The following is a 19,194-nucleotide window of genomic DNA, read 5'->3' on the forward strand; positions in this document are numbered from 1 at the left end:
GAGGCGCGTGGGTACCTTGTGCTTCCTGCCCTTACTCCTTAGACAAGAGAGAGGCAATTAAAAACACACTGATACAATATGGTTTAGGATGGGGAAATTGAGACCATCATCTAAGAGAGAGTTTGGCCTTCAATTACTTGCTTTTTCAGCCATTTTATAGTATGGGTAACTGAGTGATGGCAGTGATCAGGAAAAAAAATAATAATGACGGGTATTTCTTTCATTCTTCCTAAATCTAAAATAGGATTGACAATTCAATAAATTATGGTTATGAACTTCTTTCTTTAATTTGTCTTTTCTTTTCAACCCTCTCTTTACACTTAAATAAAATAGAATGCAGCTTCATAAGAGAAACTTTTGCAAAGGACAAGTGTTTTGAAGGATATTTTTTTAAGTTGAGAATAGGTTATGAAAAAAAAAAGACTATTCCAGGAACATAAGAAGAACATGATTAAGAAAAGAATATAGGTAGAAATAATATAAACCCAGTGAAGGGAGCTAGATAAATAGGAAAAAGAGATAATGGAAATAAGATTATCAGATTAAACATGTCAGCAAGAATCAAAATGAAGACATTCTCATCTGATTTTGAAAGTCAAGGTTAGGGCAGGGTGGGGTGGGGGGCCGGGAGGCTATTCCATAGTAGAGAGAAGGGATCATTTTTACAGTAGCATTCTGAAAGATGACATACTAAAGAGAAAAATGGGAACATAGATTAAAGTTTCATAAGAATAAAATTTGGATTGGAAGAAAACAAAGTGATATAAAGGGAGATAATTCAGAATTTAGTCATTCTACATGTTTAAGAGAATGTGTTATATATGTTAATTTTTAAAAAAAATTTTAAAGATTTTATTTATTTATTCATAAGAGACACAGAGAAAGAGAGAGGCAGAGACACAGACAGGGGAAGCAGGCTCCATGCAGGGAGCCCAATGCGGGACTCGATCCCAGCACTCCAGGATCATGCCCTAGGCCGAAGGCAGGCACCAAACCACTGAACCACCCAGGGATCCCCTTATTTTTTAAATTTTATATATTTTAACATTATATGTATTTTAAGTTATAAAGGACTTAGGGAATTACTAATGTACTCTTTCCAACTGATTGGGACTAGTGGAAAAGTCTAACTTACCATAAAGGAGGCAGCAATGTAATCAAAAAAGGGCAGGAGATCAGAAAGCATGGGGTAGATGTGGATTATCTGCATCCTCATTATAGTCAAAGACATTATATTAGATTAAAACTTAAGTATAGAGGCCAAGTTTTTAGTTTAGTTTTATTAAAGGAAAATGGTACCTTAGATCCCTTCTTGGACACAAACAGAATTTACTATTGGAATAAAGATTATAGAAAAAAGAAAGAAAAAAATTCATTCTCTTCCACAGTTTTCCTTCTTTTATCTTCAAATTTTAGCTACTTTCACTGTTTTAAGAAAGCTATAGGAAAAATCTTAGCTCGTGCACTCATTAGACATATGGAATGGACATAAATGTGCAAATTTATAATAGTATTTCTAAAACCAAGTTGAAATTGAGCAATTGATCATCTAAAGCAATTAAATGCAAGCTTGGAATGATCTGCTTATGAATGTACTAATGTCTCAAATACCATGCAAAGTGTTTTTAATGCATAAAGTAGCTCATAAGATCAAGACTAGGATCCATGAATGCTGGGCAAGAAAGTCTATACCACACTTGAATGGGACTTGAAATGGCACAATCTTTACAGTTCATTCTAATCTAGTGGAAACATTTTCCAACGATTAGGGGGGCTACACTGAAGTATTTCATTAATAGCAACCACACAAGGACCATAGAAAGATTACCAAATTGCAACAGAAATATTGGGCAAACCTACCTTTTATAAAGAAGGATAGCTATGACAATACAGATGATAAAGACCACTGCAAGCACAGGACCTACAACCCAGATCAAGCCTTCTTCTTCATCTGTGATTGGCTGTGGATCCAGATCCATCGATACAACGGGGTCAGAGTAGGGACTGGTCGCATACATCTTCTGAGGAAAAACAGAGTCTGTGTTACTTATAAACTAATGGCTTTCTAGTGTGTATCTATAGCATTAGAAGAAGCAAAAATTCAGAACTTAGTGGATGTGATGTTAAGTGTATGAAACAATGTCGTAAAAAAAAGAGGGGAGAGAAAGGGATGAGAGAAGATGTGGAAGAAAAAGGGAGAGAAGAGTATAAACTAAATAAGTCCTGTAATGTAAATTTCCCTGTAGAGTGAAATATTTTCAAATAAAATCATTTTTGATGGTGTAAATTGCTCTGTAGACACATTTTCATTGAGGTCTATATATGACCTATTAAACAATTTTATGAAGTATAAAACGCAAGCAGTTAACCATTCACAAAATATTCAGTGAGCACTTACATTGTGCCAAGGTGTTCTGTGTTGTGTGAAAATCAACAGAAATATGCTAATTCCAGCCTAAAGACATTATCACCCAGCTAAGGAGACCAAATTTAAAAATAAACATTTATAGGGAAAATGTCAGTATTTAGAGAGGGGAAATGAAGATGTAGGTCAAAGGGTACAAACCTTCAGTTATAAAAAGTTCTGAGGCTCTAATGCACTGCATGGTGGTGACTAGAGTTTATAATACAGTACTATCTACTTGGAAGTTGCTGAGAGTAGATCTTAAGTATTTCTCAGCACACTCACATGCACACACACGTAAAGAACTAACTATATGAGATGATGGATATGATGAGTATTTTGATCTCAGTAATCATCCCACAATGTATATTATAAGTCAAATCATCATGTTGTACACCTTAAATATATAATTATATTTGTTATTTTTCCCTCAATGAAGTTGGGGAAAATATATGGTTACTTGGTGAAGGAATGGACTGAATATTATGAATTTTGTTTTTATAATATCCTATATTGTTCTGTCCCATTTCAGGCTCTCTTAGCACAGTATTGTCTTGATTCTGCCCCCAGCTAAGATCCTAGCTTTTCCTTTTCCGATAGAGACCAATCCACACCCACAATCTGGTCCACTTGTCCTGCCATTAGCTCCTCATCTCTTCTCACTCTAGCACTAGCACTGGTTCTGTTTCCTTCATTTGCTAAATCTAATTGTGATTATTTACTCCCTTCCAGACATCTTTTCCAGATTTACTACAGTTGATTGAGCCTTATTTAAAACTCCTCCCCTGGTTCTCCTAATTCTGTACTCAACTGGTCCCATCCTAATCTTGCCACCTGATCATGTCCTGCTGAACTGACCACCTCTGAATCCATCCTGTGCCAGCATTCTTAAGTTTTATTTTCTGCTAGTCTTCTTCTCCCTTCTCTGGCATGATCATCCTTACTTCTAACTACCAACTTCTATGCAGATTACTTCCTGATTAATATTTCTAAACTGAAAAACTCTGCTAAGTCCCAGACCTGCATTTCCAATTCATTCTAGAGATTCCTACATATACCTGCAAGTTAAGAACTGCATGTGCTATTTCCCTGCTTGCTAGATATACCCTCCACTCCAACTTGCTAATTTTTCTCATCCTCTCAATACTTAGGAATGAAAAACTACTGATTTTTTCTTGCCAATGACCCTCAGGTCGATCTACCCTCTGTCTAACCTCATGGGTAGTACTTTTCTTCAGGACCTCATTCATGCCTCCCTAAGCCATACCGAGTTTCTTCCTTCTCTACTGCTGCTAGAGTTATTACCCTCAACTGTCAACTGTAGCTGTAAAATCTTCAGGAGGATCTCTGGTGATTCCTAAATAAAACCCACATGTCTTAGCATGGATCTTAAGGGCCTCCATGATTTTGCTTTAAACTTTTGTACCACACACAACATTTTCTATCACAGTGAGCTTCTTGCTACTATTCCCTAAATGCTCTATTCTTTCTAACCCTCTCACAAATTCCACAACATTTAGCTCCTGAAATCTAACTGATCTCCAAGGCCCCACTTAAATACTGCCTCCAGGGAAGCTACTGCTTCTTAATTGGAAATAACCAATCATTTCACAAAATATAGGTAAATTATTTTTTACATTTCAGGTAGCCATTTATTCTTTTTTTTAATAGTATTCCTCAAACTCCATTTTCCTTTTTTGTTTGTGCAGATACCTTATTTTCTTTAACAAAACTATAAACTCCTGGAAGATAGGGGTTTATATTCCATTTGTGCTTGTATACTTAGAGCAGCTAGCCCAGAACTTTGCACTTAGTGAGTTCCCAGCAAATCTTTGTCAAATAAAATAAATGCTCATCTTTTCAAATGGCTGACCGTATCAAGACATAAGGGAATATTCTCATTTTTCTATGAGTAGGAAGTGGTCTAATTTTTTCATCTGCATTTAAAAAATTAATTTAGGACATATATTCTGAACTTAAGTGCAGCAAGCTTAGTAGTCAATCTGGAGGGCATATGTCCCACTAAATGCTTGTATTCTATTCTTCCTTCTCAGTTTCCCCATCGTACTTAGGAAAGAGACTGACTACATTTCCAGATTTTCTAATGTGTCAAAAGAGAAAAATTCAGTACATTTCCAACCTTCTCAGAAGCAGCTAAAAAAAAATAGATATGTACAGTGTAAGGACTTGGCAAAGACATTAAATATCCAAGAAACATGATTCTTTATATAAGTATAATTGTTTGTTTTGGTTTATCCTTTCCCCTTTCCATCTTGTAGGTCACACTGAAACTCTTTGGCAGACAAAAGTAAACAAAACTCTGTGATTTGAAATTCTTTACCAAGAGCCTTTGAGATAATCATCTTGGTCAGCCAAGATACAAATCTAAGCAGAGGTTTCCCCAAAGCATACAGATTTCCAACCCAAATCAGGAAATAGAGACACGTGAAAATGAAAAGAAAACAAAACAAAACCATAAAATGATACCAGCCTCGTAAAAAGTAAAACCTGTTCATTGTGTGGGGGTAATGGCCTTTGGTTATTCTAAACCAGTCCTCTGATATTCTTAGCAAGAGGTAATAATGGACTAGGGAAAGCTCATGTCTTAGGGAGTGAATATTTTCTCTATGAAAATTATCAGCCTACCCTGGGAGTGGTTAAGTGCTGAACAACAATTATTCAAAAAAATCTGAGGCTTATAAAATGACGGTATCACTGCTAGCATTATACTAGTTGGATACAGGTCTTTTCTATAAAGTAGATGCTGGCCTAAAAACACATACAATGCATAAAGAGCATTGTCAAGAAAGATGATGGAGAAAAGGGACAATTCAGATGGTGTATTTGGAAAAAGTTCGAATCACATAATTAATGAAACAGTGAAATGAAATACTAAGGGAAGGGGTAGAGTCCTCATCAGTGATAATGCATTTAAACACTAGAAACGTCGGGGAGAATTCAAACCAGAGTCTCTGATGGTGGTGCCACCAGCCTGCATGGTTTGCTGAGGCTTCTCTTCTTTGCTGAATTCTCTGATCTACCTCACTGGTCTCAATGTGCTTTCTGTAACATATTAGAGCTATGTAAAGAAAATCGCTTCAAATATCTAAAAGTCATTAAAAACAAGAAAGAAAACGATGATTTCTACCATCCTATTCCCTTGATGTTCTGCCTTAAAATCTTCAGCTAAAAAGAGGACGTGCATTAACATTCCAGGGAGCCCATCACTTTGTTTCCAAATGACATTCTGTGCACAAAGGTAAACCAGGCAGAAAGGCTGCCTTTGTGTTTTGATTTTCCCCGGGGGAATTCCTTCAGTCATTTGAAGAGAAGCCCCACTGTACGTGCTAACACCTGATGTGAAGAAACCTTTGATACATCTCAGGCTTCTTACACGCGCGAAGCGACTGGCTCAGCTGAGCTGCCACGCCTGTCAGCTTCAGGTCCCTATTAGAAGGATACAGTTCGAATATGTATATTAAATGTTAATGTGAACTGCCACTTCAGAATCCACCCCCCTTCACGTCTATAATTCTCTTCCCCCCTCTCTCTTTTTTTAACATTCACAGCAACTGAAGCGTAAAACGACATAAGAGCAAGATGAATTACATAAAAGAAGACAACTCATTATTTAGAGTACCTCAGGAATTCTCTGTTTTATTGAATTATTTTCTAACATTCTTGGCTTTTCACTGATAAAGTCATTGGTAAATTGCTATAATTAAAGAAGCTGGCTGTGCTTGTCTTTTCCTAGACAGACCTTTCTTCCCTGTGAATCTGGGCAGAGAATGTGGGCTCACTGGCAGTTACAAGAGAATAAGACACAATCACACTCAATCAATATTTTTAAATATCTGGAAATACACTATGTTTAACTGCAGAACTTGATAGTTCTTATTGTAATTAAATAAACTGAGAACATTTTCAAAGGATGACGAAGGAGATTTTGAGCAGTGATGGGCATCACCCTCTTATCCATATGCATCACATTGATGATTTCAAGAAAGATGTCCTGTCAATTCGGCACTCCATAAGCCAAAAAGTCCACCTGAAGTCCATGCCATTAGAGACACAGCCTTGTTTATAATGAAATCTCAGGCAGATTATTCAGCAACGTTTAAATAGCAGGCAACCTGTTGCTCCATTTAAGTTAATGACAGCTCATGAGAAATAATTAGGATGGATATATTTACATGTCCTCCAAATAACCATATTCTGGTGAAAATATATAAGAAAACCAAAGGGAAGAGATACAAGCACAATGAACTTACAGACTCTGCATGCTCCATCACTGCTAACACAAAGAAGACATATTCTTGACCACTCTGGAGTTGCTTGTTTGTGAATCCACCATAATGTTTGTCATCCCCCAGGGTGAACTCAGTGGGAAGGACATCAAAGTGAGCAGCAATATATGGCTTTAATTCAACTTCCCTCCCATAGCGGATGCTTCTGCGTTTCCTAGATATCTCTTTAAGCAGCTTAAGGAAAAAAGTGGGAAACAGAAAACGAAATTGTAAACAACAATAACCCAACTTAATGGCTGTTTAATAGGAGAAATTAATTCAGGACCGGGGAGAACTCAAATACAATTTGTCCACATTTCATGTACCACGTCAGCCTCACTAAATCTCAGTTCTATCTTTCAAATGCTTGTCTTGCTGCTGAAGTAAGGTGTTAGACTGCTACGACGAGGCCCAGGCTATCTATAAACACAAGACTATTAGACCCTTCCTCCCAAAGGTAGCTCATATCATAGTCCACCCCAAGGAAATCTTCTTAAAGGGCAAGAGTGCACTATAACCTAAGTAAAAAAAAAAAAAAAAAAAAAAAAAAAAAAAAAAAAAAAAAAAAAAAATTCAGCTTGATTCACATAAGCCTCTCAAGCAGTATTTATTATTAGTTTTTTATTAAATAACTAGTAACTTCAGATAAAGCCATCAAATATGATCACCTTCTGAAGAGGTTAGTACCGTTTTAGATTGTTTTTAGTAATGAGATCATTTACATGATACAAATTCCCTCAAATCAGTAGAAATAGAATCCAATGATCAAGTTTTATTGAAATTTCTATTAAATAGACATTGTCACTCATTTAACAATTTGTGGCTTGACTTGATTTCTTGGCTCCTTGAATAACCTTTTGGTTATTCCTCACACATTTATTGTGACATCAACTTTTCTGGAGCTGAAAGCTCCCTGGAGAGGTTGACTTATCTTCCCAGGTGATATAGGCATGGTAGATGAACATTAATTTTAGTATTACCCTGAAGAAAACAAACATACACATGTACACAAACATACACATGTTCAAGTACTTTTAAAAGGGAAAAGGTAGAACTTGTTTCAACATTGCTGTTTCGCATTCACCGTTTTCATTAGAAAGTCACATTAACGATATTTTATGACAAATGATTTCAAAGTGATGTTGAAGTTAGCTTTGTCTTCTCCCCTTAAATATATTGGTGTTTCATAGGGCATAACCGGGGGAAAAGTTTATAGCAGTCTGTGATGTCTTTTTTTTGGGGGGGGGGGAATGAAACTTGTTTTCAGCTCAATAAATAAAATTAAGATACTAATGGAAACATTCTGGTGAAATTATTTGCTACTACTCTTGTATCTATAAGTGGAAATGATAGATCAAAAACCAAAGCAGCAATATCTGCTTAGCAAAATGAGACCCTGGCATTCTCAAGGTCAGGCTTCTTTGATAATGGCTGCAGACTCCTCTATACATGGCAAAGGTCAAATACTAATGTAAGGAACCTGGTGGCACACTACACAGAGTTGTAAATGTGCTCAGCTGATCAAATGGAAACTAAAATTGTAAACATTCTTTTGGTTATATTCTGTGCCCATGTTATTTTTGAATTTAATTTAAAATGCTCTATTTTCTTTAAATTTGAATTTATTGATGTGATGAAAATTACATGAACTCTATAGCTCTTTTATGAGACCCACAATTGCGGGCATCACCTGTTTAGCAAATTTGGACGATCTGATGATAAATTCAGAAGGCTGATCTATTATGCACCAAAGAAGAGGTAATAAAATAAGGCCAGGAACTCAGCACCATCTTTCAATCCTGCTGTCAAGTTTAGGTTTACTTATAATAATGCTAATCACAATGATGGCTAATATTTATTAAGCACTTAGTTGCTGCCAAGCACTGTTCTCAGAAGCCCAATATTTATTAGTTCATTTACTCCTCATAATAAACCTTATAACTGAGGGCATTATTATATCCCCATTTTATAAATGAGAACACTAAGGCATAACAGAAAGTGGCAGTTTATAATCTGATCAACTGGTGAAATAAAATGAAATTACATGTAAGAGATTTTTTAAGCTATATTTTTGTTGGCGTAATGGTTGCACAATATCAAGAAAACACAAATGCAACATTTAAGCTAAACTGATCATCTAAATTGTTTTAACTCAGTCTATGCTTAGACAGATGTAATTTTTGTGCATCTGTTCTCATTAATGCAGCTGAATGTGTACTTAGGTTTCCTTTTCCTGGATTATTTTAACATGTTATTTTAAAACATTCTGATGCCATATATTTAATAGTATAGTGGAAAAGTCATTACGAAGGTTATCATTGATATGTGGTAAACAATGAGTCATTATATTAAGGACAAATGTACTGCAGATGAGCTGAACAGCTTTTTGAAGTTGGTTAATCAAAAACATTTACCATCAGTTGTTTATGTGACTGCATCCCCTCTTCCACTTCACTGATCAAACCCTACTTTGATTTTATTCATATTTCAGATGTATGCAACTGTCATAATTCATCCACATCACTGTCAGCCCCAAAAGTACCTTTTGCTCACTGTCATCCCTGTGAGTACACTTTGCTAGGGTGTCTTTAGAAGACTTAGCAGAAGTACTTTAGAATTAAATATTTGGGTTTTTTGCTGCTCCTTAGATGCAATGCAGCCATTCATTAAGGTCAACCTGCCCCTGTAGGTTGTTCTCATCTCTGCAGGATGCTTCCTATGTTGTACTTTAAACTGGTCAAGTGTGCTTAGATGACACCAAAGTTACCCAGTATATTGAAGTTACAACTACAAATGACTACATTATTTAGCAGCAAGCCTTTGAAGTACATAGCAATGAAAAGCTTATGATACATTGTAAGACCTTCCCTGAATTAAATATAACTAATATTTTATGAGTCATTCTGTCCAAAATTCAGTTTGACTATCAACGTCTGCTCTGCCCAGTCTGACCTTGACAACAGAAGTTCTAGTGCACGGATTTATTATGTGGAGATTATCCCCAGACAAAGGATAAATGAGCTCAGAAGATAATATTGAGAGTGACTCTGTTTAGGAAGCCTCTTTCCATTTTTTATGGGCCTAGATGTGAGGCATACATGTGGAAATCCCCTTAGGCCACCATTATATTCGATGATATACTCTCAACGATTTGAATTATAGGCCTTTCTAAAAAATCACTTGGTCAAATACATTTAAGAGGGGAACACTGCTTTGTCAAAGCTGGCAGTACCAAGCCATAGATAAAATTACAACAATGCTTTTATTATCCATGATAGGGGGAAAAATGTCTGTAGGGATCAGAAACTGGATGAGTAAGCATAAAGTGAGGCCATAGCCTAGTTTCATTTGCTCCCCTACACAATAGTTACAAAATGTATTGGAGGTAATTCCAGAAGATATATCAAGGGCTTTAGTTTTTTATCAGAAATAATTTTCATTTTCCAGTCAATGCATATCTTATTTCTTCCACCATTAATTCTACAATGTGGTCTCAATTATATCAGTAAGAAAAGTGGGAAACACCCCAACCTGACCCCAAAATTTTGAATTAATAAATGTTCTTTATCAAACTATTATACAGATTAATGCACCACAACTTGTGAGATGATTAAAATGACCCTCTGTTATGGGAATCAGCAGCACAGACCCATAGAATTTAATTGCAGGAAAGTTCAATGTCATATAGCTCTATACTTTAATCCATTAGCATTGCTGTGCATTTTGGAGGTTAAAACCTGGCTATAAAAGAGAATCAGCTTCCTATTACTAGCAAATGGTTCTACTTCCAAGAAAAGTTTATTATTTAAAAGTATTTGACATAATTTTTGGATTGGAGGATCTTAATTCTTTGATAACTTGTTTTTTGTCTTCCGTTTCTTATTTTTAACAGGAGGAAAGATTCATAGATTCTACAAGTTACCTTTGCATTTTAAAACCAATTACAATTCAAATCAGTAATTTACTCAACAGGTGATTAAAATCATAAGTAATAATGACAATAATCTTAAGATTAACTGATTAATCAGTTGCAAGTAAAAGTATGGCTTGCTTCAAAATGTTTACAGAAGACCAGCTGACATTTTGCACATTCAGATGGAAGACTACTATTCCTCTAACATAGAAAAATGATCTTTCTTCTTTATTAACAGAAAAAAAATTATAACATAAATTGCTTGACATTATTGAAATGGGATCTCATTTTACACCCCTCCAATGCTTATCTAATCATTAAAGGGTGACATAAAAGTATAATTCTAACCTTGAATTCATCTCCCCTTCTGAACATGATCAAGTTTAATTCAGATAAATTAAGTAGGTGAAGTAAACCATATGTCTAGAGAGGTTGTGTGTCTGCCAAAAGAAGCTAGTGGTCCATATCCGTCAGATCACAGTCTCTTTAGTGCAGACATGTATGAAATAAACATCTCTTCCCTGTGAGGCAGTTAAGGAATTTCTGCTTTCTCTTGCTAATTTAAGGTGGAGAACATACCCCGAAATAATAGATTGGGCTATCAGATGTGGCTTCTGTTGTAAATAAACTCAACAAATTAAAATCTCATGTGTTCCCAAGTGAGGGACTTTTGATTTGCTTTCTGACATGATTCAAACCAACATCATGTTAAAATAGCAAAGTCTTTCCTGTATTTGACTGAACCATAGCCATGAACTTGCTTGGTCCTTTGGGATATGGCTTAACATTTCTGATCACAGTTTTCCCACCTAAATAGAGTATATAATATTTAGGTCTTGTTCTTCATTCTATGTATTAACTCCCATGAGAACAAAAACCAAAACCTAAAAACAAATGTTCTTTTTGCAAAAAGAGTACTAATTAAAATGCACCTACTGTTGTAAGATTTCAAAAATTAAAATCACACTATTTAGTATTTGTTCTGTTTTTTGTTCTATATCTCTTGCCTGGCTCAAACTTTTGGGATGTGGTTTTTGTTTGTTTGTTTTGGTTTTTTGTTTGTTTTTGTTTGTTTTTTGTCCCTGCAGTTAAATGCATCTTTGATTCTGAAATCCTACAAAATACAGAATAAGGCAAACGAGCCAATCAGCATAATTCTGTGAGAAATAGGTCAAAAACACATAGTAGGTGGTACATTGAACTCTAGTGCAAATTGCAAATTAGCATTTGTAACAGCTTCAGCTACCACTACACTCATTAAGCAGACCTTGGAGTTCATTACAATGATGATTAAGCCTTTTCTGACAATTCACTTCACCTTCTACACTTTGCATCATGTTTTACAAGGGGCAAGAGACAAAATATTAAAGCCAACAATGATAAGACAGGTTGTAAGCGTTATTGCAGCTAAATGTCTTTTAATCAAAGCAAAAAGGTCTTTGTTGGGATTTCTAGAGGTTATCAGGCCCGTAACACTGACCTATCCAACCAGCTGACCAGCCACTCAGATGAAAGTCAGCACCTAGACTTCCTTCCATCAAGAGGAAGAATATGCTTAAAAAATTAAGTAACTAATGAAAAGCACATCCAACAAACACATAGTTACCTCATCTAATTCCATTTCATCTGGACTCTCCCATGGCTTGATAAATTTCCCACGAGATTTCTTCAAAGGTACAATTATTATATAGTAACCTCTGCACAAGAATGGACAGACAGAAATAAGGTTAGTTCAAAGGGAAAAGAAAATGGATATGTCCTTAAATCTTCCACAGGCCAGTGATTGAGAATGAAGGTAAATTATGGATATGGAGTGACTTGTCCATCAATGAGAAATAACCACTTGTTTGTTCAATTTTAAAAACAACATGGGTAGACATTTATGTGTGACTTCAATGATCTTGTATGGTAATACCACCATGGTTGACTGCTCTTTATTAGGTATCGTAAACAGAGCAGAAACAGTTTGTTAGGACCCTGGTGCTAGACACATTCAAGTTTAGTATGCTGAAATGCAGCATCACAAGCTGCTGAACCAAGTATTTTCTATGACATCAATTTATAAGATGATGTTTTAATAGAAAATGTGTAATAAAAATTTCCCTTAGCTCATACAAATGCCTAGATGATGACAACAATGATTTCATTTATACATCCCTAAAATACTTTTTATTTGGATAAGAAATTAAACACACCAAAATTACCAACAATTTCACAACAGTTAAATAATGATGTAATTATTTCTACCCATCCAATTGCAAACCTTAAGGTAAATACAGTAGAAACTTGGAGACCATCACCATCGAAATGCCTTCAAAATAGATCTCAAAAAATAAATGTATACAAAGGACAAAAGTAACTGAGCACTCACATTAAGAATAATCAGTCAAAATTTAAATAACTATAAAGGTTCAAAAATAGGTATGGGCTATTTGAAAAGTTGTTCTGCATCTTCCATAAAATGTATACTCTGCTCTTGTATTCCTGACTCTGCTTGATCTCTGGTAGTAACTCTACAATGACTTGAAACATAGGTATATAATAATAACGAACACATCAATCACTTCCTACTTCTCAGGTATATTAAATGTATAATCTCATTTTGCCTTGTCAAAAACTGCATAAGGACAGGTAACAGGCAAAAAGATTAATCCAGAGAGATTAAATTATGACCAAAATTAAAACACACTGTTACGGGGATACAAACTTATACATATCTTAACCTTGGCAATAGTCTGGCTCTTTCTTTGTTTCGTTTATTTGTATTATAAACTACTTTTAAAGGACTCCATTATTTTGTGGATATTTGTTGTGAAAATGAACACACCGACACACATACATTTTTATTTATTAAAGATTCTTTTTTATTTATTCATGAGACAGAGAGAGAGAGGCAGAGACACAGGCAGAGGGAGAAGCAGGCTCCATGCAGGGAGCCGGATATGGGACTCCATCCCAGGACCCTGGGGATCACAACCTGAGCCAAAGGCAGATGCTCAACCACTGAGCCACCCAGGTGCCCCCATCCACACACACACTTTTGAAAGAGAAGGCTGCCATACTGGGAAAGGGGACTGCAGGATGGGCACTACCAACCTTGCATCTCCTTATATCAAAGAAACCAAGAACATGTGCAGAAAGGCCTCTTTCTACTTATATCAAAACAAAACCTGCAATAAACTCAGTAAAACTCTATGCTAACCAACTCTGTTTCCATAAACAGAGTCTAAAGCTGCACTGTTCAATATGGTAGCCACTAGCCTTTGTGGCTCTTGAGTACCCGACATGTGGCCAGTCTGAACTGAAATGTCTTCACAGTGTAAAGGACATTGGATTTTCAAGACTCAGTACAGAATGTAAATGTAAGATATCTCAGCAATAAATGTTTAATAGTGACCATATGTTAAATGATAATATTCTGGATATATTAGGTAAAATAAAATGTGCTATTAAAATTAATTTTACCTATGTCTTTGTACTTTTCACTGTAGTTGTTAGAAAATTTAAAATTCTATATGGCTTTCATTATATTGAAAGGTGCCATTTTAGAGTGTTTAGGTGAAGAATATGGCATCTGAAGATACATCTTGCCCACAAGTTAAGCTCTGTCACTGATTCGCTGTGTGATCTTGGGCTGATCATTTAACATTCCTTAATATCAGTTGTGTACTCTGAAAAATGAGAGCACACACCTGTGCTGTCACCTGTCACACACAGGCAGCACCAAACTGAGGCAAGCCACTATCATTAGTACTGACCCTCATCATGGGGGGAATGCATGTGAACCAAGTTATTCAAGTAGGACTCAGCAACAGTCCCTGAGATGCAAGTTAAAGAACTTGTCAAAACGTTTTTTTCTCCTCAATCAAGAAATCAGATCAAACCAGACAATTATGCCAGGACCCTCTCTCCATGGTGCTCTGAGCAACTAATCACCAGACTCCCAGAATCACATCACCTAGCCAACCATTTTCTTTCCCACCAATAATCATGATGATTGAGGAGGGTGAGAAGGAAGAGCTGGAGCGTGTGAGAAAGGCCAGTATCTTGTACTTTATGATCCAGAGGAAGCATCCTCCTCTTCCTATCCTCCCACCACCTGAAGGATTTGCCAAACAAGTCCATCACATTAAACAAGCCTGGAGAAGAATGACAAGGGCTGCAACTGAGCATAAAAAATAACACTACAGATGCATGTGACAACACTCATCCGGGAACCTCTTGCTCTTCACTACCAATTGCACCAAGTCAAGACCGCTTCTCTTCACCTGAAGTAATGATACTCCTCATTATCGCAGAGTTCCCATTGCCCTCTTTCAGAATCTTATAAATCAAGGTTAAGATGATGAATTCTATTAATTTTTCTCCTGCTTTCACAGTTGAGTTGCTATTTTTGTGCATGAAAAAAGAAGCCATTCACTTCTTTCGCAGTACTCCCCAAATGTTCATTCAATTTGTGGCTGGGATAAGAATTGAAGAGCCTCCCCCACAGCAAGTAATTAACAGTGTGCCTGGATTTGCATGGCCTTTTCTGTCTCCTGATGTCCAAAGCCTTCATCTAGAGCAGTCCAAGAGGAGCTGCTTCAAAGCAGCTCTCAGTCTTTGAAAGAAACGTGGCATAGGGAATTCGAAACTTCGTACTATAAAAAAGTTTAGCCTAAATCCACACATTTCATCCATGTTCTCTGTAACCACGGGTTTGTAAACACACATGTTTTTGCCTTTTCTGAAACCTAGTTTTCCCCTGACAATCCTGCTTCCCTCACAGGCTTCTCATAGGGTGGCTGCTTATTCATGCCCCTCCACCACCCATGCACCTGAGCTGGAGGGAGGGCCCAGGGTTTCCCTCCTCGCTCACTGTTGCTTCTTCCAGGTATTTTTTTCCTCCCCACTTTAGCTAAAACAAAAAGCAAGCCAAAAGACAAGTGCCTCTTGTTTGAGGCATATATTTCAGCTATATTGTTATATTATTATGCTCTTCTCTCACTGACTTTTATCATCCATAAACCCTTTCAGAAACCCTTTCTTTCTTTTTCTCTTTTCCCCCAGGGTCTTCTTCCTTTTTCTCCCAAACTCTGCCATCATCCTGGGTGATTTCAAGTTCCAGAAGGCACCATGCACTACCCAGGGCTCTCAGATCTTTGACTCTTCTTTTCTAGAGCCCACATCTTCCACTTAACACTAGCTAAAATCTGTAATTGCCGTTCTCTGGGCCTGAAGCTACAGAGCTGCATATGGCTTGAGAAATAATGCACAGGGAAAAATGATTTTGTAAATTCATATTCAGCAAATTCAGGACTTTGATCTGTCTGGACATCTCACCACAATTTCTCCAGTTATCTCTTCCTTCTCTTTTGTACAACACATTTGTCAGACTTTCTCCCCTGGCCTCAAACCTTGGACATCCTTACCTCCTCACTAGGAGATAGCTTTATGTTTATGTAAAGAGAAAATAAGCACATTTGGACTAGAACTCTCTCATCTTCCAAACCTACCAAACTACATGGCTACTCCCAACTGGCCAAATAGTGTTTATAGAAAATACTCTTGTTTCTGCAAAAGTTTTCTTTACCCGTGTAGTAATGATTCTTGTTCGACTTTCATGGGGTAATAAGGACGAAAAGATGACTCAGATAAGAAAAGTGAAATGGGGAGCTAAGATGTACTCTACAAATTGAAATCAACCAAATCATATGAACTGAAAGAACTTGTCTGAAATGGAAAAAAAAATGTTTTTGGATATAGATCAGCTTCATATATGGATAAAATTAAAGTTTACACTATGCTTTGCCTGTCTGACTCAAGCTTGAAGTTTAAGCTCAAAATATCTTTTTTTGACATAGACTTTAACTATTAAACTAATAGAAAAATAAATAACTTCAGAATCAATATATCTGCAAATGCTCTGACTACTTATAAAGTAAGCTGTGTTTTCCCAGTATGTTAGATTTAATTAGATAGGTTAAATCTAACCTTCAGAATTTTAATTATATTAAGTAAAATTTTACTAGTTTTATTTAACATGTTATCACCAAGGGGCCTGGCTCCATATAATTATTTGAGAAGACTAGGTCTGGTGTTTGTGGTGGTCCCTTTTCAAATTCAGCCAGGCTTTTTGTATTAGCAGAATGTATTAGCATTCTCAAACTCATTATTTAACTAGAAGGTCAAAATTTGTATCAGAATTTAATGATGAATGTCATTCCTTGCATAATTTCGTGTGTGTGTGTGTGTGCACGCGCGCATGTGCACGCACTACAGTTATTTGGGTATATATTGTTTAAACCAAATTAATTTACCATAGAAAACCCAAAGCAGGTTGAATGATCCTTCCAGTCTCCATGTTTAAATTAAGGTTTTCAATATTTTTAGCGATGTGTTTTCAGACAAGTTAAAGTCACCTAATTTCTTCAGGCCTCATTTTCTTTTTTTGTAAAATAGTGGATGATAATGCTGGCCCCTGGGGAGCTTCTCCCTTTACCTCTCATCTAAATTCTCATGGCAATTGATTGGTTTAATTGCTCCATAACACTTACACATTTCCATGATCTATGACCAGGCACAGGTGCCTAATTACTCCTTATTCTAAGGTCTGTCTGGGGCAGTTCTGTCCATTCTTACTTGTCCTCAAGTTCTTAATGGTTTATCAATTGTCCTAGAAAAAAAAAATGTCCTGGTCTGACCAAATACTCTATGGTCATGGTTCAACATGTGGGCTTACAGCCAGACTGCCTGGGTTCAAATCTTTCCTCTCCAGCTCCAATCTTGTGTGGGAAGGCAGGCCAGTTCACCCTATAACTTCCTCAGCCATAAAATACGAAGCACTCTTTTCCTGAAGATTCCATCAGCTATTGTGTGCGATGCCCTGGAACAATAACTAGTAAGGCTCCTGTCACTATTATAACTGTTCTTAATATCAACTTTATGATTGTGGCCGGGCCGTTTAGTATCTCTGAGCCTCACTTTACTCACCTATAATACCTACCTCACAGGACTATTGTGAGACTAAAATAAAACATTCAAATGTCCTCAGTAAAGTGTAAAGCACTGTACAAATTTAAACTTTCACCACTGCACTTGACAACCATGTGATGAGTGAATTATTTCTCATTAAACATTAAACAGATGATACATTAATACATTAAACTAGTAATGGTGCACACATTTTATGAAGCATCTTTGTAAGCCATGCTTCCAAGAATATTTTCTTTAAAAGAGGAAAAAGTAGGCCAACCTGAAAGCCAAATTAGTAAGACCAAAGACATTAAAAATTTCATAAAATGCTCTGTTTCATTTCTATTTTTCATAAATATAAGATGATTACCATGAAATTAACTTACATCGGGTACCTTCCAGCAGCTTATCTCTTAGTACAATCTATATGGTACATTTTTCGTTACCACCCAGAGTAAAATCCTGCTCTATAAAGTCAGGAAAGTTCCCTTCATCACAACTTGCTTCTGAAGAATGGTGGAGTTGCTAGATTTTCTGACTGGCATTCTGACCCCTAAATCTATCCAAGAAGACTGAAGCATCACAAATTCCTGCTAGCAGAACCCGCAGTACCCACAGGGCTATTTCACAAGAAATTTGGACTTTCCCTGAAAGAGGTTCCTCACTTCTCCACACAAAAACCATGTGTAAAAGAGTACAAAAGCAATGAGCCATGGCTGTGTCACGTTTACAAGAGTCAGATTTGTTGCTGGGTGGTGAGAGGTTGGGGGTAGGGATCAAGACTTCCCAATTACCTTGGCCAGAAATTAGATGCATGGTTTCTGTTGATAAAAAACAGTCCTTTAGGGGCACCTGGGTGGTTCAGTGGTTGAGCATCTGCCTTTGGCTCAGGTAGTGATCCCTGAGTCCTCGGATCGAGTCCCAAATCAGGATCCCTCTGGGGAGACTGCTTCTGTTTCTGCCTCTCTGTCTCTCATGAATAAATAAATAAATAAAATCTTTTAAAAAAGCAACACGGCCCTTTAATCACCAAAATTTCATTTTACCAGAAAACAAATTGGAAGTATTTTTCTTTTCTTTTTTTTTAATATTTATTTATTCATGAGAGACACAGAGATAGAGGCAGAGACACAGGCAGAGGGAGAAGCAGACCGTATGCAGGGATCACAACCTGAGCCTAAGGCAGATGCTCAACCACTGAGCCACCCATGTGTCCCTGGAAGTATTTTTCTAAAGAGCTTTCACCTAAATATAAGTTAGCAACCCAGCCCACGGCTCTGGTATTAGTGTTTTCTCTCCTCATTTCTCCCAGGATATTCTGAAAGCTACATTCCTTTCTAATTTCTTAACTTGCCAACTGCTGCAAGTGGCACAGCATGGCACCCAGCTGCCTCTAATAAAATGGACTGTGCCACATGACAACAGGATGTGTAACTTTGTTATCACCCCTTGAAAAAGTCCAATGTATATAGATTATTTAGCATTTTTCTTGGTTTATTTTTCTAACAGGAAATTTGTTTTTCATTTCCTTTTTTTTTTTTAATTTTTATTTATTTATGATAGTCACAGAGAGAGAGAGAGGCAGAGACACAGGCAGAGGGAGAAGCAGGCTCCATGCACCGGGAGCCGACGTGGGG

At 36.6% G+C, this 19,194-nt stretch overlaps 1 protein-coding gene across 38 annotated transcripts in view; it reads right to left on the bottom strand.

Moving 5' to 3' along the window:
* Positions 1-19,194, bottom strand: part of PTPRD (protein tyrosine phosphatase receptor type D) — a 2,191,141-nt gene that overhangs the window by 133,083 nt on the left and 2,038,864 nt on the right. For 30 of the 38 annotated variants that reach the window (XM_077911920.1, XM_077911938.1, XM_077911933.1 and 27 more), the window contains 3 exons: positions 12,210-12,300; positions 6,676-6,885; positions 1,861-2,021 (listed from right to left, as the gene is read on the bottom strand). In XM_077911920.1, the coding sequence (XP_077768046.1) occupies positions 1,861-2,021; positions 6,676-6,885; positions 12,210-12,300 (462 nt within the window). The remainder of the gene's footprint in view (positions 1-1,860; positions 2,022-6,675; positions 6,886-12,209; positions 12,301-19,194) is intronic. The other 8 variants (XM_077911956.1, XM_077911955.1, XM_077911940.1 and 5 more) reach the window with 1 other exon arrangement.

The sequence above is a fragment of the Canis aureus genome, chromosome 10 (assembly GCF_053574225.1).
Source record: "Canis aureus isolate CA01 chromosome 10, VMU_Caureus_v.1.0, whole genome shotgun sequence".
In the NCBI taxonomy this organism is placed as follows: domain Eukaryota; kingdom Metazoa; phylum Chordata; class Mammalia; order Carnivora; family Canidae; genus Canis; species Canis aureus.